Source organism: Camelus dromedarius, chromosome 13, assembly GCF_036321535.1.
Source record: "Camelus dromedarius isolate mCamDro1 chromosome 13, mCamDro1.pat, whole genome shotgun sequence".
In the NCBI taxonomy this organism is placed as follows: Eukaryota; Metazoa; Chordata; class Mammalia; order Artiodactyla; family Camelidae; genus Camelus; species Camelus dromedarius.
In genome coordinates this window covers 53121489-53147393 of record NC_087448.1, presented here as the reverse complement: position 1 = coordinate 53147393, position 25905 = coordinate 53121489, and the positions used below count along the sequence as shown (strand labels likewise).

Genomic DNA, 25905 nt, shown 5'->3' with positions numbered 1-25905 from the left:
GATAAAAAGATGCTTTCCTGCATCGGTTCTGCGGTTACCCAGGGGTAGGCGTTCATACAGAAAGGCAGGACAAATGTTTGATGGGGATGAGGCACAAAGAGCAACTTCTGGGGTGGCTCAAAACTGTTCTAATTCTTGTCTGGGAAAGTAATTAGGAGGCTGTGTGCAGGGTGGGGAGATGACCATAACCACAGGGAGGAGGGGAAGGGAGGGGAGAGCCAAGCAAGAGAAGAAACTTTCTGCTACCATGAAAAGGCATATAGGATATGATAACATCTATGCATTTTCTAAAATGAATTAGGTGTGGTTCTATATACATAGAAAAAAATTAAAAAGGAGCGCACCTGCCTGTTAGTGTAGGTGGATTTAGACAGGGACCTACTTACAGGCAGACCAATGTACAAAATAACTTCTCAGAGGCCCTTCTGGGAACACAAAGGGGACTTTGGGGGCCAGTAACAACTTGTTTCTAGATCTGGGTGCTGGCTGTATGAGTCTCCTCCATCTGTGAAAAATTTTGGGCCACACACTTATACAATGTGCATTTTTCTGTATGTATATTATACTTTAACAAAAATGTTTCTAAAAAACTAGAAGTCCCTTCTACTCTTAAGACTGTATATTATGAAAATTCCCAATCCTTATTTCAGTTGTTAAAATGAAAAGGATGTGCACCGACGTGGAGAACTGGAATCGTAATCCTTTCCCTTCATTAATTATCCATGAAAGGAAATTCCACCTGACTCACCAGCCTGCTTGCTCCTGATGGGTGGAGGGAGGCCACAGTGACTACGCCTCTGACGCCTCGGGCCTGGGAGCACCCACATCCTGGTCCACTGCCAGGGACCCAAGAATGGCCATGGCTGCTGGCCGCTGAGGCGGATTCCAAGCAATGGGCCCAAGATGGGAGTTGAAGGAAATCTCTTCAATGGCACATTCTGAGAAGAAATGATGGGAAGAAGAAGAGGGGAGAATAAAGAGAATCTCAATAAATAAAAGAGCATCTACCTCCTGCCTGTTGTAATAATGATCTTTAAGCTACAGGCTCCAGCATTCCCACAAAGCACACATCACTCTATTTTTTATTTACCTAATGGAAATGCAAACTAGCACTTAAATGGAATTCCCCCTTAAATGTCTGAGCCTATTAACTCTGTTTTTTACTTACTTACTTACTTACTTACTTATTTATTTATTTATAAACATTTTTTATTGAGTTACAGTCATTTTACAATGTTGTGTCAAATTCCAGTGTGGAGCACAATTTTTCAGTTATACATGAACATACATATATTCATTGTCACATTTTTTTTCTGTGAGCCACCACAAGATCTTGTATATATTTCCCTGTGCTATACAGTATAATCTTGTTTATCTATTCTACATATGTCTGTCAGTATCTACAAATTTTGAACTCCCAGTTTATCTCTTCCCCCGCCCCCCCGACCCTTGGCAACCACAAGTTTGTATTCTATGTCTATGAGTCTGTTTCTGTTTTATCTTTTTTTTTTTTTTTTTTTTAGATTCCACATATGAGCGATCTCATATGGTATTTTTCTTTTTCTTTCTGGCTTACTTCACTTAGAATGACATTCTCCAGGAACATCCATTGTGCAGCAAATGGCGTTATGTTGTTGGTTTTTATGGCTGAATAGTATTCCACTGTATAAATATACCATCTCTTCTTTACTCAGTCATCTGTTGACGGACATTTAGGCTGTTTCCATGTCTCGGCTATTGTAAATAGTGCTGCTATGAACATTGGGGTGCAGGTGTCATTTTGAAGGAGGGTTCCTTCTGGATATATGCCCAGGAGCGGGATTCCTGGGTCATATGGTAAGTCTATTCCTAGTCTTTTGAGGAATCTCCATACTATTTTCCACAGTGGCTGCACCAAACTGCATTCCTACCAGCAGTGAAGGAGGGTTCTCTTTTCTCCACAGCCTCTCCAGCATTTGTCATTTGTGGACTTTTGAATGATCTGAGCCTATTAACTCTGAATTCCAGATTTTCTGGAAGAAATATTGAACTAATGGGATTTGTCATAATTACCATCCTCGACTCCTAAAGCCTAAGAAGGCTGCTTGGAAAGGAAGAGGTGACTCCTCTTCCCTGGGGACACTGGTGCAGTCACTTGAGCTCCTTGGCCAGAAAGAACTTTGGAAATACCAAGTCTCTCAAAGTTCATCTCTCAGTCAAACAAGTAACTTGTAAGAAGATGATGTCCTTTCCCTGTGAAAAATTGCCTGCTGTTTCCCTGTAATTATGAAGCATTATTCTACCATAAAGCTCTAGATGTGATGTTCTGGAAAACTGTTCTACTGAGGAGAGGACAGAATTAGCAACTTAAAGGGAGAAAGACATGAAAATGTACAGGACTCAAGGCACCCCAGGGTTTGTCACTTTACAAGTGAGCTTTACAGAAGCTCCTTCTGGATGCTGTACACTGTTCCACATGTGTGTTATTCAATGAAACAAAACAGTGGATGATCCAAAGATGCAAATTCACTCACAAAAACCGGGAGGGAACTACAATTTGATGAATGCATAGAACAAGTCAGGCACTGTGTAGCTGGGTTTGTGTGTGTGTGTGTGTGGGGGGGTGTAAAATATACATAACAGAAAATTGACCCTTTAACCATTTTTAAGTGTACAATACAGTAGCATTAAGTACATTCACACTGCTATGCAACCAGCACCCCTGTCCATCTCCAGACCTTCTTCATCACCCCAAATTGAAACTCCATGCCCATTAAACAATAACTACTCATTCTCTCCTATCCCCAGTACCTGGTAACCTCTATTCTACTTTCTGTCTCTGTGAATTTGCTGGGTTCCTAGTCAAAGTGGAATCATGTAGTATTTGCCCTTTCGCAACTGACTTATCTCACTTGGCATAATGTTTTCAAGGGTCATTCCATGTTGTGGCATGTGTCAGAATTTCCCTCCTCTTTAAAGCTAAATAATATTCTGTGATATGGATGTAACACATTTTTGTTTATCCACTCATCTGTCAGTGGGCACTTGGGTTGTTTCCATTTTTTGGTTACTATGAATAATGCTGCAGTGTTATATTGATGTACAAAATCTGTTCGAGTCCTTGCTTTCAATTCTTTTGGAAATATACCCAGAAATGGAATTGCTGAATTATATGGTAATTCCATGCTTCATTTTTAAAGGACCTGCCATACTATTTTCTACAGAGGCTGCAGCGTTTTGCTTTCTCACTAGCAATGTACAAGAGTTGTAATTTCTCCACATGTTCGCCAACACATTTTCAGTTTTGTTGGTAATAGCATAGCTATCTAATTGGGTGTGAGCTAACTGCTCTCATCTCACATGCTTGACTGCATTCATTTCCTACTACTACCCTAAAAATCACACTCCATTTTACAGGGAAGGAAGATTCAGTAGGTCAGTGACTAGTAAGTGGCTGAGCCAAGATCTGAAAAGTTACCTGGCTGGTTCCAAAATCCATCTTCTTTCCACTAGATTATGCTGCCTGCCCCAGGAGGTATTTGCTAACCCCATGGGGAGCTGATCCTGTAGGAAGATGTTCAGGAGAAGGAGTGCCCACCACAGGTCACATGACTGCTAGTAAAGGTAGCCCTGGATGCTAGCTGACAACAGTGGGGGAAGAAACTAAGACATGCTTCCAAGGAGGAGCCAACCTCGAGGGCACGTTTGTTTTGTTCAGGCTAATGAATGAGACACAGGAAAAGTGGTCATGGGTGAAAATGGGAATTTCAGAAGTGTTTTTTTTTTTTTTTGGTGGGGAAGGTAATTAGGTTTGTTTGTTTGTTTATTTACTTAACGGAGGTACTGGGGATCAAACCCAGGATCTCATGTATGCTTTACCATGGAGCTATACCCTCCCCTAGACAGTATCTCCTTTCTTATTTTGGATTAATACTAGTTTTCATCATCAGTCATAAGCACCATTATTTAATGTATCACTTAGATAGAAAAAAAATGCTGCCAAGTACCATTACATATATCCCAAGATCAGTAATGTTAAAGGCTCACCCCCAAAAAAGATTAAAATAAAAAAATAAATTAAATGAAAAAGCAAGCAAAAAACCCCCCACCCCAATACCAATCAACCAATCAAACAAAAAAAGCCACAAAAAAAGAAAAATAAAAAATTAGAAAAAACACAAAAATATGCACCTTAGAATTGGTAATACTAAGTTTTCAAGCCAATCTCCAGTTACAGTGTTTTCTACTCAAGTTTGCCAGAAAATTAGAGACACAGTTTCCTCCGAGACAAAGTTAAAATTCATTGACATACCCATTTAACATTTTGACTGGTTACTAAGTAACCATGGGTAAACTAGGAATAGTCTCCAAAGGGAGATAAAAGTCCAGATATACAATGGTGCAAAGAACAAAATGAGATAGTCACAGTTCAGTTCATTTTAAAGTAAATGAAAATATCAAAAAGTCTAGTAAACTATGTTCCAATTGTGCCTTATCTGCCACCATATATGTGTATATATTTGAGTATTCAAATTCTATATATATGGGGGGGAGGGTATATTTCAGTGGCAGAGTGCATGCCTAGCATGCACGAGGTCCTGGGTTCAATCCCCAGTACTCCCATTAAAGATAAACAAATAAAAGCCTAATTACCCCCCCCAAAAGAAGCAAATACTATACATGTATAGACACTGTACAAGTGTGTCTCCTCTATACATGCCCACTATTCCTACTTTTTCAAAGCCCACCCATGCCTCAAGGACTAATGGGGCTGCAACTTTCCCATAAAGACAGGAATGGGCCTCTTCTCCTGAATCCCTACTTTGCCTGCCCTGCTGTATTACCTTTGTAACCTATCAAATCCTGTTTCTAGTAGTTGTTTGCAGGTATGGCAATAGATTGTAATCTCATCAAAGGCAGAGATGGTGTCTTACACATTCTCAAGAGTTTAATATACATTTTAAAAAAGATTTGAAATGCCATGAACTCTAATCCTAAGTATTTATTTTTAGTGTCCTGCCTTGTTTCAAAAGAGATTTGATGTGGCTTACAAAGGTGCCTACGGTATCAACTAAAATACACATGAAAAAGATCCTCAAAATACAAAATGAGGAAATCAGGATAAGGGAAAATGAAAGTAGGGAAATTAGATTTAACCAGGAATAAGTTAGAACATAAAAGCATTCTAAAAGATCCTTGCCAGCAATAAGCCCAAATTTGCCTCTTGAGATTCCTAGCAGTCAAAGTGAAGAGGGAAGCATGAACAGTTGTAAGACAATGTCCATACACAAAAAACTAGTTGCTCCCCGGAGTCAGCGAGTATTAAACCCTGCTTGTGTGTACACAGTTAGTTAGTGAATAGTCATTAACCTATTTAGTTTTATATTTCCAGATCCCAACACAGGGCGTGGCATATGGTAAGTCAGTGGTTCTCAAACTTTTTGGTCTTTGGATCCTTTTGCACTCTTTAAAAAAACACTTTTTACTTTAAAATAATTCTAGATTTACAGGAGAATAGAAAGATAGTACGAAGAGTTCCCATATACCCTTCACCCAACTTTCCCTAATGTTAACATCTCATGTAACCACAACACATTTACCAAAGCTAAGAAATTAAATTGATATAATACTATTAACTAAACTATGGACTTCATCTGCATTTCACCAGTTTTTCTGCTAAAGTGCTTTTCTGTTCCAAGATCCAATCCACACTGAATTTAGTTCTTTATACTTTTAATAATTATTGAGGAAAACAAATTTTTTGGTTACCAAAGGAGAGAGGGAAGTGGGGGGGGGTGCAAATTAGGGGTATGGGATTAACAGATACAAACTAATATGTATAAAATAAATAAGCAACAAGGTTATACTGTATACCTTGGGAATTACAGCCATTACCTTGTAAAAACCTATAATGGAGTATAATCTGCAAAAATACTGAATCACTATGCTGTACACCTGAAACTAATAAAATATTATAAATCAACTAGACTTCAATGAAAAAAAATTACTGAGGACCCTGAGCACTTTTGCTTATGGGGATTATATCTTTGGATATTTACCATATTAGATGTTGAAAATTTTAAGCACTTATTTATTTAAAATAATAATAATCCCATTACATGTTAAGATGAACAACATTTTATGAAAAATAACTGTATTTTCCAAAACAAGTTAGTGAGAAGAGAGGCATTATTTTATCTTTTTTTCAAATATCTTTAATAGCTGAGTTCATACCTGCTTTTACATTAAATCTATTGCAATATCATACATCATGTAGCCTCTGGAAAACTCTATGGAACATTCTGAGAATATAAGAAGGAAAGAGGCAAATAACAGCTTGGCATTATTATAACAATAGTTTTAGATGGGGCTGGGATAGCTCAAATTGTAGAGCACATACTTAGCATGCATGAGGTCCTGGGTTCAATCCCAGTACCTCCTCCAAAAGTAAATAAATAAACCTGATTACCTACCCCCTAAACAAAAACCCTGTAAATAAATAAATAAGTCACCCTACAAAATTTTTTTTTTAAATTAAAAAAAGAAGTTTTCGTGTGGTAGGCTCCTGAAAAGGTCTTGGGGACCTCACTTTGAGAACCACTGAGGTAGACACAGCACAAAGCCTTGTTTTAGTCTGCCTAATTTCTTTCAGACTCTGGGCCTACAGGGCAAGGATTAAGTGTGAATTTGTATGAGAGCTCATGGCCGACGCTCCGATAACCATGTTACAACTTCCTCCCGCACACCAAGGAAGGTATCTACATCCTCTGCATTCCTTCTTTAGCCAAGCAAGGTGTCTGAGCAACTGAAAACACAAGCAGGTGTCTGAAAGGAAAAACAGTAAGCATCGTAGATCTGGCCTCAATCACCCATGTCCACTCCCAAAAGCTGAGCCCTTACCTGTTCTCAGCCTCTGTCATCCTAGGCTCACACTTAGCAGGTTCATGGCCACCTAGAGCAGATTTGGCCCCAAGAACAAAAATACCCATCCCCCAACCACCCCCAGCATATGCAGCACAGTCACCCTAGGCCTCCTTCCTGAGCACAGGCCCAGGGATGGGTGCCAGCTACCTCCCCTCTCATGCCACATGCATTCTCGTTTGAGATGTGGCCCCAGCTACTCTAACTTCACAGACATTCTGTCAAGGATCAAAGGGCATCTGTTTGCCTTGGGAATCGCCTCCCCCCAGTCTCTCCTTCTTCTCACCCACTTGGTGAGTTTGGAAGGACAAATTGGACATACGTAGTCTTCCCTCTTGGGACATGGTCTGCCCCTCTCTCCTCTATGCAGTGTGATTTATAGGCAAGTTGGCCTCATTTTGGAGTTAAGTATTAGGAAGTCTCTCACAGATAAAATCTCTAACCTCCAACTGGGTCTTTGTCAGCAATAAAGGTGATATTTTGGTCTCCATTTGCTGACTTTTTGCTTTTATTTCCTAATCGATGTAGACCCCCAGTGAGGCAGAAGGACATCATTACTGTGCCCCCTCAAAGACCCCAAGAGTTATCAGTGCCCCTAAAGACAGTTATCAAAGGTAGTCTAAACGTCATAAATTTTGCTTTGAGTGTTGTCTTCAGACACTTGCGATATTCTTTAAAGAAATGAATTGGTATTTTGATTGACTTTTATCTGAATTAGGTGCTCAGACAGGCAGCATTCTGACCTTCCCCTACAGTGAGGCTTCTGACACGATGGTCATTTGCATGTTCAGCCTCCCGTCTGCTCCACTTCTCCTTCAGGGCAAGACTCTGTCCTGTTCGAGCAGTACATCTAGCAGTCTGCTGCCTGCTGCACATGGAGTAATTGCTCCATAAACATGTGCTGCACGAACAAATAAAAAATTAATACTACTCGAGTCTCCCCTGAAACTCAGGGGCTGATAAATTTTTTTCCCTCTTGGAAATCAACGGCCTTTGGGAAAACACTTTAACAAATCATCTTATAATAGAAGTGAGAGATCGTGAATACAGGAGAAAGATGGTTAAGCTGCCTCTGCCTGAGAAAACAAAATGGATTTGTCTTTTTTTCCCTTCCTGATAGGGAAGGTGGGGGGCAGGGTTGAGAAGAGAAAACAGCCAGCGGGCTAGTCTAAGTTGGGGGACAAGAGAAGTCACAGTGGTTAGCTAAGGGCAATTTAAGAATAGGAATACCAGCAGGGGAGTGTATAGCTCAGTGGTAGAGCACATGCTTAGCATGCCTGAGGTCCTGGGTTCAATCCCCAGTACCTCCATTAAAATAAGTTTTAAAAAGCCTAATTACCTCCCCCCCAACCGAAAAACACAGGCACACCCAGTGTCAGTGAAGTGTCAGTGCCTAGATGTAATGCACTCTCTTCCTTCCCATACTTTGTCAGTGACTCTGAGAATGTACACATGGGGAGAAATCTTGGGGAGGGCTCTGGATTTCCTCTGAGGGTATGTGCCAATCTTACTTGGGTTTTATGTAAACAGGACCCCAGCAGACATCTGTGTTACAGAAACAATATGTGTGGTGGATTGCTTGAAGAATATTCTGTCTATTCCAGATCATAAAATAATTTTACCTTCGAATCAATTCAGATCTCAGAAAGCTGTGAGCCAGGATCCCTTTATTCTGCCGGCTAGTAGAATTGCTTCTACCGAGCGGAGTTTGAAGACGAGGCCTGCGTGGAAGGAGGCTATGAGAAACAACCCATGTTAATACCCACTACTAAATTTACCGGAGTAGTATTTACTGAGGAGAGCTCATGGGAGAACTGCTTTGTGTGTCTCATTACTGGGATGCTAAAAAAAAAGGGGGGATTTCCTAGGATAAAAGATTTTTTAATACAAAAATGATGGCGGATCTTATAACTAATTACATTCTCTCCCCTCCCTTTTTTGGTTGCTAAAAGCTCATGGTCAAATGTGCAGCCCACCTCTGACGACTGCGGAGCTCGATGACACTCAGGTTGATCCCATCCTCACCCCTGGCTTCATCTTATTGTCTTACTCTCATTTTCAGTTTGCACCAACTGCCTCATTCATTTTTGAAGGTGCTTTGTTCTACACAAAACTCTATAAGCCGCTATGAGTAATTTTTCAAGTAAGGAAAAGAAATGAATCTACTCTCCAAGGTGTATTATCTCTAATTCCCATGCCGGTGTGCTCTTCCCTTGAAAGAATGAAAAGCCGAAGATAAGCTATCTTCCTCCAGCAGCGTGTTGACAAGCCTTCAGCCACCCCTCCTTCACTGCTCCCTAATAAATACTTGCTGCTGTTTTTAGCAAAATAATGTATGGGTCGGTTTTTTGGATGAAAATCACGGTGGCGCATGCGCGCGCACACACACACACACACACACACACACACACACACACACACACGCACACGCACCCCTCCTATGCTTGTTAAGTCATCTGAAAACCCATTGCCTCTCGCTGCACAATTTGGAAACAGAAAACCCTTAGCTCTTCTCGGGCGTATATGCTTATTTCTGTAGCGCATTTTCAAGTCGTCACGGTGGGATATTGGGAAAAGTTTTCAATTAGCAGTTATCGTGCCTTGGATAAACCTCATTGGCTACCATACTGCCATTGCGCTAAGCTCTGAGGTACATTTTCATTATAAATCGACCATATATAATACAAATACTTCCCCCATACTTTATTTGTATTCTTATATTTGGTTTCAGAAATTAAATGTGAAATTATACGTGAAAACATTTTGTGCTATATATCATCACCACGAACACTAAAGATCCCCTTGACCAGGCTTTTCCTCAGCCCCACTGCCTCCCAGAATTAGCCAGTTATCAGTTTGCTGCATATCCTAGACTGCTGTTGATGCTTTTGCAAATATACGCATGGATCTGTAGCGATGTACTGGTTATACTATGTGCGTCTGGGTGTTAAATGTACGGTATGCTGTACACGTCCTGCTCTTCTGCTGCTTGCATTTTCCCCTGAACAATACATCTTACGGCACTTTTTCCACTTCAAGGGAAGAGCTCTTTTCTACGTTAACTTATCCAAACAGCCTTCTCGAGCCTCTAGCTGCTGCTGTTCCATTTTTATCTTTCAGTCAACTGGCACTGCCAAAAACCTCAACTGCAGGTCATAAAGGGATTCAGAAAAGCTGATTCCACAAGCGTGACTATTTCAGGGTTGCTGCGCTGGAATATGGGGCCAAACCTATATTAGCTCATATTATTAGTCTTGATCTGAAGTCCATTCTTTGAACAATTATCGACTGGCTGTCTACTAGGCACTGGGGATACATTCACAAGCAAAAAAGGCAATCTCTACCTCTATGGTGCTTACATTGTCTTGAGATGAGATAGAAGATGAAAAATAAATAAAAGAAATAGTCTGATGCTTGTCGATAAGTGCTACAGAGAAAAATTAGAGAGAGAAAAAGAATGAGGATTCCCAAGAGGAGATTAGCAATGACCATTTTAAACATGGTGGCCATGGAAGTCCTGTGGAGAGGGTGACAATATGACCCCTTAATTTGTATAGACAGTCAGGAGCTTCTCTTTTGCAAGAGAGAAAAGAGTTAAGTTAGACATTTTCAGCAATCTCTTTCTCATCACTCAGCCCTTCAAAGGTTGGCTCATCCTCCAAAACTTGACTGTTGAGCAATTCTCTTCTGAAGGGTCAGGATGGTCACACTGTCAGCTTGCAGACAACACGCCCCCAAACAACTGAGCTGTTTTCTCTTTCTGGCTTCCTTTATGAGGCACTTGCACTTTTAAAAGGTATCAAATTGCTTCTCTTGACTATTATTTTGAAAAATCCTCTTATTAAAATCCCTTAAGACAGAGATTCTCAAACTTGACTGCATTCTGGCATACCTGAAGAGCTTGAAAAAGTCCTGATGCCTGTGTTCAACCCACAGAAATCCTTATTTCATTATCTGGAGAATGGCCTGGGTATCAGGAATTTTTTAAAAAGTTTTCCAAGTGATTCTAATGCACAGCCAGGGTGAGAACCACTGTTTTACAGGCCACTGGCTCTAGTAATGGTATGTTAAACAGATAAGAATAGGTTTCCAACTGAAGGCCAATTCAGCCAGACACTAAGACTGGGATGAATTACGATTAACCAGTTGCTACTACTACTAATTATTCCTTAATTCCTTGCACATAACATTTGCAATACATTATCTGTTTTTGAAAATATCTACCAATTGTCCTCCATAATGTCCTTAAAAAGACACAGGAGTACTGCACTGGTAATGGTCAGTGTGGAGGCTGCTTGGCTGAAATGCCAATTCATCCCAAAAGATTTTTTTTTAAATTCCAGTTTTACTGAGATATAATTGGCATACAGCACTATGTAAGTTTGAGGTATACAGTGTAATGATTTGACTTAACATATATCATGAAATGATTGCCCGTCAGTCTAGTAAATATCCATCATCTCATATAGATACAAAATAAAAGAAAAAGATATTTTTCCTTGTGATGAGAACTCATGATTTACTCTGAATAGCTTTCACACATAACACACAGTAGTGATAACTGTATTCATCATGCTGTACATTACATCCCTAGTACTTATTTATCTTATAACTAGAAGTTTGTACCTTTTGACTACCTTTATCCAGTTCCCTCCCAACCTTCACCTCTGGTAACCACAAATGTGATCTCTTTTTCTATGAGTTTGTTTGTTTGTCTGTCTGTTTGTTGAGGGACAATTGACCCACAACACTATGTGAGTTCCTGGTGCACAATATAGTGATTCAATATTTCTATACATTTCAAAATGATCACCACCCAAAAGAATTTCTTGAGCAGCTCCTATGTGCCTCATTGCACTCTAGATTCATAAAGGTGACAATTAGGTCTCATATGTTTCTTGACATTAAATTTGGAGAGTCTGAATTAGTCAAATAACTTAAAATCGTCTCAAACTACAAATAATAGCTAGAAGAAGGAAAATGTATCATTAAATGCCTATCACATTCATATACATTACAGCATTTTCTTATTTAGTACTCACAACTCTCAGTTTAGAGTTATTCTGTCAACAAGCTCAGGCTCAGAGAGGTTAAGTGACTTGTCTAAAGTTATGCAGCTGTAAGCTGCAAAACCAGAATGTTCTTCTAACTTTGAAACTAGTGTTCTTACCAGTGTGGATGGGAACTGCTGGCTACAGTTGTCTTCACATGTCTATGTTATGTCTGGGTTCCTCAGAAGGCATCATGTGTCTCAGGAAAATCCATTCATTGAGCTCAGAGTCCATAATGGGTCCTGAAGCCAGGCTCTTTCATCTTTAGCTGTGTGATCTTGGGAGGTCACTTAACCTCTCTGTGCCTCATTCTCTCATATACAAAATGAAGAAAACAATTAACTGGTCTGTCTCGTTCACATGGCTGTTTTGAAGAGTCAAAGGCAATAATGTACACAAAAGCCCACTGTAAATTATAAAGTACCATCTAAGATAAAGATGATGATGAATTTTTGAATGTGAAATTATTTTATCCTTTTGTGAGTTAAAAAAAAATATATATATATGTATGTATGTACCTATGTATGTATCTACCTCTGGTTCCTGACACAGAGCTCCTAAATTCTTGTAAACAGGGGATGTTAGGAAAATATTTTGTTTTAATATTTAGTCTTTGACTTGGATCTGACACAGAGCTTCCAAGATCTTTGTAATTTTCTGAGTGATAGGAGGGTCTTCTGTGCTAATAAGATGACTTTTGGTGGGCTCCTGGATGGGGAATATGGCCTTCAGAAAGACCAAGCCATGATTAGAAACTTGGCACTTTAAGCCCCACTCCACATCCTCCAGGAAAAAGAGGCTGGAGATTGAGTCAATGATCCATCACACCTATGTGATGAAGCCTTCATAAAAATCCCCAAACTACAGGGTTTGGAGAGCTTCTGGGTGGGTGAACGCATCTATGTGCTAGGAGGCTGGCACACCCCAACTCCACAGGGACAGAAGCTCCTGCATTTGGGGCCCTTTCAGACCTTACCCTAAGGATCTCTTAATCAGTGTGTTCATTTGTACCCTTTAAAATATCTTTTAAAATAAGTCAGCAAGAGTAAGTAAATTGTTCCCCTGGGTTCCGTGAGCTGTTCTAGCAAGTGACTGAACCCAAGGAGTGGGGTCATGGGAACCTCCGATTTGTAGCCAAATTGGATAGAAGCTGTGGGCAACCTGGGGACCTACTACCTGCAATTGGCACTTGAAGAGGGAGTGCATCTGAGTCTTGTGCACTGAGCTTTTAACTTGTGGGATCTAGGTAGTTAGTGTCAGAATTGAACTGAAGTGTAGGACATCCATCTGGTGTTGGAGAACTGGTCGGCATGAGAAAAAAAATCGACACATCTGGTGTCAAAAGTATTGTGTGTGAGGGTAAAGGAAAACACAGTTGTGTATGTCCCTAGACACCTTCACAGAATTGTGATGAGAAAGACTACTTGGAGCTCCACACAAAAACTACCAGGGCTGATGAAAGAATTCAGCAAGGTAGCAGGATACAAGATTAACATACAGAAATCAGTTGCATTTCTTTACACTAACAATGAAATAGAAGGAAAAGAAAGTAAATTAACAGTCTCTTTTAAGATCACATCCAAAACATAAAATACTTGGGAATAAATCTGACCAAGGAGGTGAAAGACTTATACATGGAGAACTATAAAACATTGCTTAAGGAAATTAAAGATGACTTTAAGGAATGGAAAGATATTCCATGCTCTTGGATTGGAAGACTCAATATTGTTAAAATGGCCATACTGCCCAAGGCAATCTGCAGATTTAATGTGATCCCTCTCAAATTACCCATGACATTTTTCACAGAACTAGAACAAATAATCCTACAATTTATATGGAATCACAAAAGACCCAGAATTGCCAAAGCTGTACTGAAGGAAAAGAATGAAGCTGGAGGAATAACCCTCCCAGACTTCAGACAATACTATAGAACTATAGTAATCAAAACAGCATGGTACTGGCACAAAAACAGACATATGGATCAATGGAACAGAATAGAGAGCCCAGAAATAAACCCACGCACTTACAGTCAACCAGTCTTTGACAAAGGAGGCAAGAATATACAATGGAGAAAAGACAGTCTCTTCAGCAAGTGGTGTTGGGAAAACTGTAAATCAAGGAAGTTAGAACACTCCCTCATACCATACAAAAAAATAAACTCAAAAAGGCTTAAAGACTTATAAGACAAGACACAATAAACCTCCTAGAAGAAAACATAGGCAAAACATTCTCTGACATAAACCTTACCAATGTTTTTCTAGGGAAGTCTACTCAAGCAATAGAAATAAAAGCAAAAATAAACAAATGGGACCTAATTAAACTTATAAGTTTTTGCATAGCGAAGGAAACCATAAGTAAAACAAAATGACAACATACAGAATGGGAGAAAATACTTGCAAATGATGCGACTGACAAAGGTTTAATTTCTAGAATATATAGACATCTCATACAACTTAATAACAACAACAAAAAAAGAAATACCCTAATCCAAAAATGGGCAGAAGACCTAAACAAGCAATTCTCCAATGAAGACATACAAATGGCCAACAGATACATGAAAAAATTCTCAATATCGCTAATTATCAGAGAAATGTAAATCAAAACTACAATGAGGTATCACCTCACACCACTCAGAATGGCCATCATTAAAAAGTCCACAAATGATAAATGCTGGAGAGGATGTGGCGAAAAGGGAACCCTCCTACGGTGTTGGTGGGAATGTAGTTTGGTGCAGCCATTATGGAAAACAGTATGGAGATTCCTCAAAAAATTAAAAATAGACTTACCATATGATCCAGCAATCCCACTCCTGGGCATATATCTGCAGGAAGCTCTAATTCAAAAAGACACATGCACCCCAATGTTCCTAGCAGCACCATTTACAATAGCCAAGACATGGAAGCAACCTAAATGTCCATCGACAGATGACTGGATAAAGAAGCTGTGGTATAGTTACACAATGGAATACTACTCAGCCATAGAAAAGAATAAAATAACGCCATGTACAGCAACATGGATGGACCTGGAGATTGTCATTTATGTGAAGTAAGCCAGAAAGAGAAAGAAAATACCATGTATCACTCACATGTGGAATCCCCCCCCCAAAAAAAAAAGAAAAAGAAAAAGAAATAAGAAAACAGAGGACACTAATGAACTTATCTACAAAACAGACTTGCAGACATAGTAAACAATTTTATGATTACCTGGGGAAAGGGAGTGGGAAGGGATAAATTGAGGAGTTTGATATCTGCAAAGGTTAATCACTATATATAAAAATAGATAAAAAACAAATTTCTTCTGTATAGCACAGGGAACTATATTCAATATCTTGTAATAACCTTTAATGAAAAAGAATAGATGTATATAGATATGCATGACTGGGACATTATGCTGTACACCAGAAATGGACACATTGTAACTGTATACTCCAATTTTTAAAAAAGGAAAAAAAAGACTACTTGGAAGTATATTTCCTCATCAACAAAGAACTATTTGTTTCAAATCTAATTCTCATCATTTTGAGACAGTTTTGAGGATGGTATTAACCTCCATAATTATACTAAAGGATTTACAATATAGGGTTGGACAAAAATGGGCCAGTAAAAAGTTACATACTCATGTTCATATGTATTTCTATAAACATATTTATATTATATATGTATAGGAATACCATATTTATTTTTATTTTTATAGTTATATTTCAATTTTATATTATATATATTTATATTTTATATAATATGTATTTCAGGTTACACATTTTAAATACATATATAGTTATGTTTATTATTTATATTATAGTACATCATATATATTCCTATATACATTTCTATAATTTTAGTTCCTAGGCTTTTGAATATATTTTTACACATCTGATATTTCAAATAGAACTAAAACTTCACTCAAAAAGCAGCTCTAAATTACTATGCCTTACTGTGCCCTATGGGATCTAAAGAAAAAATTACTTCCTTTTCATAATTAACATTCCAGTGACCCCAGCTAAGGCAGCCTTGAAAAATAATTGTTGCCATGCCAACAGCCTAATGAAAGGTCTACCATTATTTTCTTCCGTTTGCTCAACTATGTGATAAATTTCAAAGATGAATTAGACCAATTAAATACAGCCTCCAAAACATCCTGTTTTGAATTTTCACTTTTTATTCATTGCTGCCCATATCCTAAATATAAGTGTTGGTTTAATTCATTCCACAAAGCTTGAATTCTGGTGTCAGTATTCAAAGCATCTAGCTATATTCAAGCATTTATTCATTTGCTTGTTCAACCAAAAGTACTCAGTTGGGAGCCAGAAGCCCATAAAGCTGGATCCCTCCCCTCTGCTATCCACTGGCTGTGTGTCCTTAGGCAAACCACTCACCCTATCTGTGTCAAGTATGAAAATACAGGCAGAAACCCAAACTAAAAAGTTTTTTAAAAGATCCAAAGCAAAAATGAGAAAAATAAGGACAATGTAATGAATTTTTCACAAAATTAAATGTATTAAATTAGAGGGCTACTCAATTATTTAGAGATTATGTTCTTTCGTTCATGAAATGGCAATGGTAGACCATAGTTGTGGTTGTATTTTTAATGTCTTCAATGGCAAAATTATACCGAGATTCAAATTTTTTGGCAATGTTATTGGTGCATAAAATCCCAACATTTGGAAGCACTGAACTATAATATTTTAGTTTAATTATAAAAGTAATGCATACATATATTAAAGATTCAAAGAATATTACTGGGTATATAATTAAAAATAAAATTCTCACTTTTTTCTCCTCATTAACCTCCATCACAATTCCCATAGTAATCACTACTAATAATACACTAGAAAACATATGAAAAATTTTTATACATATGCAAACAGATTATTTACTTTTCCTAAAAAGGATACTTATATTATTTATACTCCTCTGTACCTTGCTTTGTTCTCATAGTGAGATTTAATTACCTTCAGGCCCTTTATTTCAAAATCTTAAATTTACTTTGATATCCTAAAATTGTATTGGGTTCCTATTATGTGCTGAATTCCACGACTGTTATGGGGAGGGGTGGGAAGACAGACAGGATGCACCAGGAAAGGAGAGGTCATGTAGAAAAGAAGAGTAAGCCAGCCAACAAGTCAGCAATCTGGAAGGGAGACAAAATGAGTATCGAAATAATGCTAATATTTATTCATTCATTGACTCATTCATTCACGATGACAAAGTGCTAATACATCCAACGGTAATTCTGTGAGGCAAGATGCAGAAACGGAGGGAAAAGCCAGCCACTATTTCAGTCATTAAATTTTCCTCAGACTCAATTCTGTACTCTTTCTCCCTCCAGGTGTCGCAGAACACAGAAGTGCCAATACAGCTGTGACTGAGACTGCTCATTCTTCTAACTCCCTAGCCATTTTCTACCCAGAATCAAGACTATTTCCTAGCCACCCTTGGCACTGATAGCTCTGTGATGAGGTTCTGGAAAAAAAAGAAGTGATGGGGTAGGGTATAGCTCAGTGGTGGAGCATGTGCTTAGCATGTACGAAGTCCTGGGTTCAAGCCCCAGTACCTACATTGACAAATAAATAAATAAACCTAATCACCTGCCCCCACTCCCCCAAACAGTGATATGTGCAACTGCTGGGTTGGGCCCCAAAGGGAGTAGGCCCTCCAATTTCTGCCTTCCCCCACCCCCCTCCAATTTCTGCTTATCCCTTTCTTACTGGAAAATAGATATGGTTGTGGTTACCTGGGTGGGTGTTGGTGGGGAGGGTGGAAGGACCTCTGGAAGAAGATAAAGGAGGATAAAGTAGACTTCAATTTTATCTGTAATGTTTTTTCATTAAAAAAACTTGAAGTAAATATGATAAATGTTAGCACTTATACATTGCAATTAGTGGGTACCTGAACATTAAAAAAAATTTTTTTTTGTGCACGTGTCTTCCGATTTTTGGATGTATAATTTAAAAATAAATTATAGTGTATTATCAGTTGCAATCTATAATAATTTTAGATGGCATTTTAGATGAATAGCTACTGATATGGGAAAATATTCATAATAAATGAAAAACACCTGAACAATCTTCCTTCCCCTCTTCCAGCTGCCTGCATGATGGATGTGATGATTGGAATTCTAGCATATACTGTAGACAACATGGATGATGGAGAAGAAAGGAAGATACTGGGTCTGCAATTCCCATGAATCCACAGTTTCATAGCTTCAGTCTGGACTGCATCCCCTTGAATTTCTTTTTATAAGAGAGAATAAACCCTTATGTGCTTAAGCCATGTAGTCAATCCCTAACTGATGAAATGGTGAGCCCTCCTGAGCTGCTGTTCTCTTGTGAGGACTTAGGTGAAGAGATTAGAAGACATTGAGAAGACATTGTCTTTGAAATCTCTTTAATTGCAAGAGACACCAAGTCATATTTAGCTGTAAAATTTAGGACAATCTGAGATTTTGTTAGAAATCACTGCTTTGTAAGGAATGAAGTGTAATAAAAACATTCAAATAATGCCTAAGTAAAAGCCAACCAGCTTGGATAAAAGCCAAATCCTTGCAATTTTGTTGGTGGCTTGCAACTAGTGACTAATTTTCTCTCAATTATTTGTATTACTGATGTTCTAAGTAGCTATTTTCAAGGTACAGCACAGACTTTCTAGATCACAGGATGGAGTTTACAAAACATCCTGAAATTCAAATCAGATTTCCCTAAGATTTTACTTTTTAGGATGTCTAGTCACAGAATTGACATGATCTAGAAAATATGAACCTGAGATAGAAATCTTTTAAGGGCATAAATAGACTTCTTTCAGGGATCCACTATTTGTGCTGTGATTAAATTAGAAGTACAATACGTATTAACTAAATCCCTCAAATATTTCCAAATAAGAGAGGGTTAATGAAACAATTCCAGGAGCATTTTGTAATGTAATAAAATTTGGGAAAAATCATGAATACAAATTCAACTAATTACTGATAACCTATTGAGCATCCTAGGCATTTTTTGTTGTTGCTGTTATCTTATTTAACTCCCTAAAACTCCTTTAACTTACCAAAATTCTATTTTATACTTAGGCTTAGGGAGGCTGACTTTCTCAAGGTCACAGGACTACTCCCAGATAAAGCCAAGATTTCAACCTAAGGTGCTTTGATTCTAATTTCTGTACTCTTTTACACTGTGGCTGTTTTACAAAACTTGAAAAAAGTTTTTAATTGAACCTAAAACTGGTGTAGAGGGAGTCATGTTTAACAGCACTGTTTGGGTGATGGGAGTATATCTGAATAATCCGAAAGTGTTAAAACTAAGGAAAATAATTAATTGTGACATACTGGGGTAATTTGTTTCACTCACACATCCCAGAACTATTCAAGAGGTTTAAGTTATCCTTCACAGACCATCTGTCAGAAGATGTCCATTTATCTTCAGAGCCCCTTCATCCTAGCGTTCTCCAGTTACCCAACGTCCTCCGGGATGCCCAGTGCAGCCCCAGATCCCACCTTCCCAGAAGGGTCCTATTTCCTAGATCTTTTCCATTTTGACTCCATCATCTCAACTCACTGTCTTGTGCCCTATGGTACTCTGCAGAATGGTATATTGTTGGATTTGGGGGAAACTGTTAACGTGTTATAATTGCCTGATTCTTTGATTTACTATAACGAAATTTTCTGTGAGGGTAGGACAGGATTTAACTTGTTCACACTTAGGACCTCTGCAAAACCCGGTGCTAGGGACACAGCAGAGCACAAATCTATTTGTGGAAGAGAACAAGCTCTCTGGTTTCACACTGGCGTATGTCTACCTTAAACCAAAGATTTGACTAAATAGAGAAACTGGGCTTTTTGTAGAACCTAGTAATTGAGTCCAAAGTCCAAATAAAACTTGGGCAGGTGGGAAGCTCCCTTTTTTTTTTTTTACGTTTAACCCTCTAGCACCTGGGATAGAATTTCGACTTCATCTTAAGTGACACCATATTGTTTTATTTCAAAGGATCTAATTCAAGACCAAGTGCAAAACAGAAAGGGGAAGATTCTTCAGCTGTCTCAGGAACCGCAAGCTTTCAAACACAGGACCAAAGTGACAGGTGGAAAAGCTCTGCAAGGTCCCGCGATACCGTCCTTCCTCAATTCCCTTCCCACAGGCTCTACGACCCCCACGATTATTCCCAGGGGGGCGGCGGGGCGACCCGGATCCCACAGTCCGGACTCAGCTCTGCCCCACAAAGGCGTCCGAAAACTCGAGGTGGGGCCGTCCTGGGGCAAATGCTGCAAAGTTCTACGAGACCCTCGGAGATCACAGAGGCTGGTCACAAGCCCAGTCCCCTGCCCTCTTCCTCTTGGACAGCCTCGCGGTTTCCCAAGGCCTCAATGGCTAGACCCTCGGTTAACGCAAAGCCCTTCAAAACAGCTAACATCTTTGCTCCCAGAAATGGGTGGGAGCCGCGCGGGGAGAGGCCTGGGGCGGAAACTTGAAGAGATTTCATCTAAGCCCCACCCAGGCCCAGCACCTGGGCGGCCCTGCAGCGTAGGGAGGGGCAGAGCCCCTGGCGCCGCTTCCACCACTCCTGGCCCCAGAGAACCCCCCTACTCCCTCCCTCTAGCGCTCCTCCCCACCATTCCCTCCCCCAAGTTCTCTGGTATTTCCCTGTGCCCCAGCCCCCGCCCCCACGGTCATTTTCCCTCTCCTCCTCTCCCTACCTCTCTCCCAGCCCCTCGCTCCGCCGCCCCCGCGAGCCCTGCGGAACGCGCGGCAGTGTGTCCCGGGGCCAAGTGCCCGGATGCTCGCCTCCCCTCCCCCTGGCCCGCGCTATGGCCCCGCCCCCCGCGCTGCTCTGCGTGTCACGTCACCGCTTACGGCACTTCCGGAGGCGCAGCGGGCGATGACGTAGAGGGACGTGCCCTCTATATGAGGTTGGGGAGCGGCAGAGTCGGCCTTTTCCGCCCGCTCCCCCCTCCCCCCGAGCGCCGCTCCGGCCGCACCGCGCTCGCTCCGAGCTCCAGCTAAGCTAGAGCCGCTGTCGTCTCCCTCCAGCCACCATCATGATCATCTACCGGGACCTCATCAGCCGTGAGTCGGGACTGCACTCCCCTTACTGCCGCGCGCAAGGGATTGAGGTGCGGGTGGGGTGGGGAGACCGCCGACGCCGCTGTCTTGGGCCTGGAAGATGCCAGCGCCTTTCCGGGAGCGAGGAGGGTCTGTGCCTGGGGCGCGCGCCGGGGTCTCGAGCACCCGGGAAGGGGCGGGGGCCGCGTGCGGCTGGCCGGGCGGCACGGGGAATGGCGCCGGCTCGGGCCTCTGGCGCACGGTGACGGCCGGGTCTGTGTCTCCGAGCAGATGATGAGATGTTCTCCGACATCTACAAGATCCGGGAGGTCGCGGACGGGCTGTGTCTGGAGGTGGAGGGGAAGGTGAGTTCGCCGGGCCGCGGCGCGGGGGAGGCAAGGCCTGGCAGGCTCGGGTTTCCGCCGCTCCCCCGCCCGAGGTTGTGCAATCCTCCCCGTTGCCTCCTGGCGGAGGACACGCTCTTTCCGGGCTCGGGTTTTTCTAGAAAAGTGGAGGCGGAGCTGAGCCTGGAAATAGGTCTGCCGCTTCGGCGCCCATCCTCCTCCCAGGCGCTCCCGGACATGTCTTCTGTTTGGGAGCCCCAAGTCCTTCAACGTTAGCCCTATTCCTACTTATTCATCCACTCTACAGCCCACATAACTTGGACTGGGTTGTAAATGATCCTCATTCTTTTTGGTCAATAAAGAATTCCTGTTCAGTTACGGTGTTGCATGAAATCGAGGGGTCATACATTTTTGCCTCATAGTGATGTGTTCCTCGTTTTCAACAAGAACCAGGAATGTTTGGTGGAAGGATGATGGGCATGAGCTGCCGGCGTAGACTTTTTGGATGCGTTTACGGTGAGGTCAAGGATGTGTTTGTAGCTAAACTTTTTCTTAATGCAGATGGTCAGTAGGACAGAGGGTAACATTGATGACTCGCTCATTGGTGGAAATGCCTCCGCTGAAGGCCCCGAGGGCGAAGGTACCGAAAGCACAGTAATCACTGGTGTCGATATTGTCATGAACCATCACTTGCAGGAAACCAGCTTCACAAAAGAAGCCTACAAGAAGTACATCAAAGATTACATGAAGTCGTAAGTTACCGGCACACCCAGTTGATGTCTGGAATCCTATAGGATTTTAGGAATTGGCTAATTTTGAGATTTTAGGAGCAGGCATGCTTGTCAAAGGCCTTTAGGTAACATAAGGTGAGCATACTGGAGCATGCGCTCTGCTTTTACTGTTTTAGACTAGTACTTTGGAAATGTGAAATTCAAAACTGAAACAGTCTTGAAACATCTCTGTGACCTAGTAGTTTCTTGATTGTGCCATGTTATTTTGCTCAGTGACAGCTAGTTGCCCATTTCAGTTTGGAGTTTTTACTAATGAGAATTCATTTTGCTCAGAATTCAACAATTTAACCTATCGATGAAATATTGTTTTAGAATCAAAGGGAAACTTGAAGAACAGAGACCAGAAAGAGTAAAACCTTTTATGACAGGGGCTGCAGAACAAATCAAGCACATCCTTGCTAATTTCAAAAACTATCAGGTAAATATTTGGATCAAAGGATTGTACAGTTTTAACTGAGAACAAAAAGGAGTTACTTGATGAATCTATGATGTATTTAAATTGTGGTTAATTTCTCAGGCTTTTGAGCAGTTTAAATACTTGTTTAACTGTTTCCAGATCTTGTCTTCTGAGTGCAGCATCTTAACCTTACTCACTTCCCGGATGACATTTCTCAGTTCTTTTTCTTGAATTGCTTGTTAAACCTCTAAGTCGTCTTCAGTTTTCTTTTTACAACTCAGTGTGTCTCATTGCCACTGGAGTTTTCTGATCTGATTTTGTCCTATTGAGAAACCTAAATGACTTTCCTTCACAACCTGGCTCTTTAATTTTTCAGTGTTCACATTCTCTGGCCATAAGATGACTTTCCTCATGATGTGCTCTCGCTCATTGCTAGCCTTTTGTTCCCTGTGCTTGACTATGTAAACAGGCTTGTTTGTAGGGTTTGGAATTGGATATGTGGGGTTGAGAGTTTGTTTCCAGAAAGCCTAAAGTGTTCCTGGATTGCTCTTTACTCATATTTTGGTTTTTAGTACTTTGAACTTTTTTTCTCTTAGTTATCAGCCTTTAGTTGCTGAAAAGTCTCTTGATTAGTGAGTGGTGTTCTGAATCATCATTTGATCTATTGTTTTGATATGACATATCTGTGTATAATCTAATTCTGGATATTTGTTTGCTTCCTAAGTTCTTTATTGGTGAAAACATGAATCCAGATGGCATGGTGGCTTTGCTGGACTACCGTGAGGATGGTGTGACCCCATATATGATTTTCTTTAAGGATGGTTTAGAAATGGAAAAATGTGTAAGTATAAAGTGGGTTGAAACCAGTAATGTAAAAATAGAGATATCCTAGGCATAATTCTCCTTGTGTCATGCCACGGGGATATAGAATGTATGCTACAGCAGTCCTCTCAAACTGAGGGTCTGTGTCTTGTTTCTCTCCTGGGATCTAAGGAGGGTTTAACATGTAAAAGATATTTGTGGTACAGAAAGGCTTAGAGGCTTTATCTACAGAAAACTTCCTACAGATGACATTAAGAAGCATTGCTTAAATACTGAGCTAGAGATCAGAGAGAACACCCTATGTTGGTCTTCCCCATAAATGGCCAGTTGAAATCAGACTGGCTTTCCCTATTTTGCCAAACATACATGAGTATTAAAACCTTTTGCTAAGGAAACTTCTCATTTATTGATAATTGGCAGCTGGTCATTAAAAACCTTGATGTTACTTTTAGTGAGTACAGAGCAGGCTGCCGAACCTGTATGAAAATTGTTTTAGAGAAATTACATGCAAGGGGTTGCTGGAGGCTGTACTGAAATGAAAGCATTCATTATTGTAGCTTTCAGAGAATTCCATGTAAATTAGAGGAATAAATAAGATAAATTTAAGGCTACACTAAACAGGATTGGGCAGCAATGAAAATGTTCAGTACAGTACAGATTATTTGCTGTAGGGATTATTAAAAGGGTATGAGATTTTTGTTAGTGGACCAAAGTGTATGAGTATCTGATTTGGTCAGGATGGTTCTGCATCCACTGATAGACCTTGAACAGTCTGCTGTTGTTCTTTTGGTTTGCACTAGGATGCGAAAGAAAAGTCCCTGCGCTTTCTGTCTGTCTGTGTGGCAGCCCAGATTGAATAGGGGAATACACCTGTAGCCTAAAAATGTTAAATACTTTCTTTCATATTAGAAAAAGATATTAATAGAATCTTCCTTGTTTTTACAGTAACAAATTTGGCTGTTTGGATCTATCACCTGTTGTCATAACTGGCTGGCCACTGCTTTCATCCACACAACACCAGGACTTAAAAGACAAATGGAACTGATGCCATCTTGAGCTTCATTTATTTTGATGTTGATTTATTTGGAGCGGAGGCATTGTTTTTGAGAAAAAAACATGTGTAGGTTGTCTAAAAATAAAATGCATTTAAATTCATCTGAGAGAATGCCTCTTAGTTTAATACATATCTAACTCCATCCTGTGTAGTGTTCCTGGAGAAGCTAGACCCGGGTGTTAGACCACTACTAGAAAGCATAAGACTGTCTTCAGATAACTTCTGCAGTGAAAACTACTTCGGGACTTGGAAATACAAACAAGAGTCAAAAGTAATTGAGTTGAAGTAAAGGGAAAGACCATGCTCATAGCAGTGCCAACACCTGAAGTGGATTCCTTACACATTTCATCACCTACAAATGGAAGTAGTTAACTCTGGAAGAGATTACTGAAAGAATAAAAAGAGACTAATACAGTTGGAAGCAAACTATTGTCTGAGCTTATTTATAAAGCAAGTAGAGAAAGCAAGTCCTAGAGAAATCTAGGTATCTCCTGGAAGTGCTTGTGTCAAACTCCATGGGAAAGGGATGGCAAACTGGCTTGCCCTACCACCTGTTTCTATATGATATTAAGGTGGTACTTAAAATTTTCAGTGGTTGAGGGGAAGAAGATCAAAACAGCTTATGGGACATGAAAAAGATTGAAACTGAATTTGTGTCTAGTTTTAGTGGAACACTGCCATGCCCATTTGTTTATTTCTGGGCTGACACTGGGAGAGCAGAGGAGTGACAGGCCTTAGGGCCTGCAAGCCCTAAAATAGCCATGTGGCCCTCCCTTCACGGGGAAGGTCTGCTGGCCCCTGTTTTAATTACAAATGGGATGTGGGATAGCTTGTGAGCAGAGGACAAAGCATCTGTGTTCTCATACTGTATCTGAAAAGACTGGGTATCGGAACGAGAACATGAAAGTGCATCTACTTGCCAGGCCTGGAGCAGTTACCGTCTGCTGCTGAGGTTTCCACTACAGATGCAAGAAAAAAGTATCCTCGCGCTTTCTGTCTTTCTGATTGTGGCAGACAAGATTGAACAGGGGAATACAGGGGAATTCTGTAATTCAGATGTCACTTAGTTAACGGTAAAAGCCTGCTTTACTCCCAAAAGTGAGTTTACAAGGAAAGTATTAGAAATAGTCCCCCCCTATACCCTTGCCGTCTGATTGATTCCACTTCTAAAAGCGTAAGGGTTAAGTCTTAGTTATGAGGCAAGCCAATGGTACTGTTACCTGGTTCTATAGCATGTGAAACCAGGGTGAATCCAGTGATTTGGCAATCTGGAATTTGCCCTAGGAACTAGGGTCCAGTGTAGTTCAGAGCCTAAGAGGAATCAGGTTGGTAGTGTCACCTAGTGACTGGTGAAAGCAAACCCAAATACTGGGAACTGCAGTCATGCTGAGGCAATTTTAAGCATTCGGGTTTCTGAATGTAGAGAATGCAGAGAAAGTGTCAGTGATTGAGGTGGCCCCCTGCTGGCCTCTGAGACGGGGGTGGGGGGGATGATTTTCAGGCAGTGGTCAGTGCTGTGAG

At 40.5% G+C, this 25905-nt stretch overlaps 1 protein-coding gene, 2 non-coding genes and 1 pseudogene across 3 annotated transcripts; 3 read left to right on the top strand and 1 right to left on the bottom strand.

Moving 5' to 3' along the window:
• Positions 1-9424: 9424 nt before the first annotated feature.
• LOC116157289 (U4 spliceosomal RNA) lies at positions 9425-9545 on the bottom strand (annotated as a pseudogene).
• Positions 9546-20819: 11274 nt separating this feature from the next.
• On the top strand, positions 20820-24485 carry TPT1 (tumor protein, translationally-controlled 1). Its single transcript, XM_031466014.2, has 6 exons — positions 20820-21000; positions 21268-21341; positions 21882-22072; positions 22424-22529; positions 23233-23349; positions 24276-24485. Exons 1-6 carry the CDS (start codon positions 20973-20975, stop codon positions 24276-24278), a joined length of 519 nt encoding a protein of 172 aa, XP_031321874.1. The 5' UTR covers positions 20820-20972; the 3' UTR covers positions 24279-24485.
• Positions 24075-24202, top strand: LOC116157321 (small nucleolar RNA SNORA31). The gene has a single exon (XR_004141348.1). It is a non-coding gene; the product is annotated as a small nucleolar RNA SNORA31 (small nucleolar RNA).
• An 805-nt stretch (positions 24486-25290) lies between the features above and the next one.
• LOC116157322 (small nucleolar RNA SNORA31) lies at positions 25291-25424 on the top strand. Its single transcript, XR_004141349.1, has one exon. It is a non-coding gene; the product is annotated as a small nucleolar RNA SNORA31 (small nucleolar RNA).
• The last annotated feature ends 481 nt before the right edge of the window (positions 25425-25905 follow it).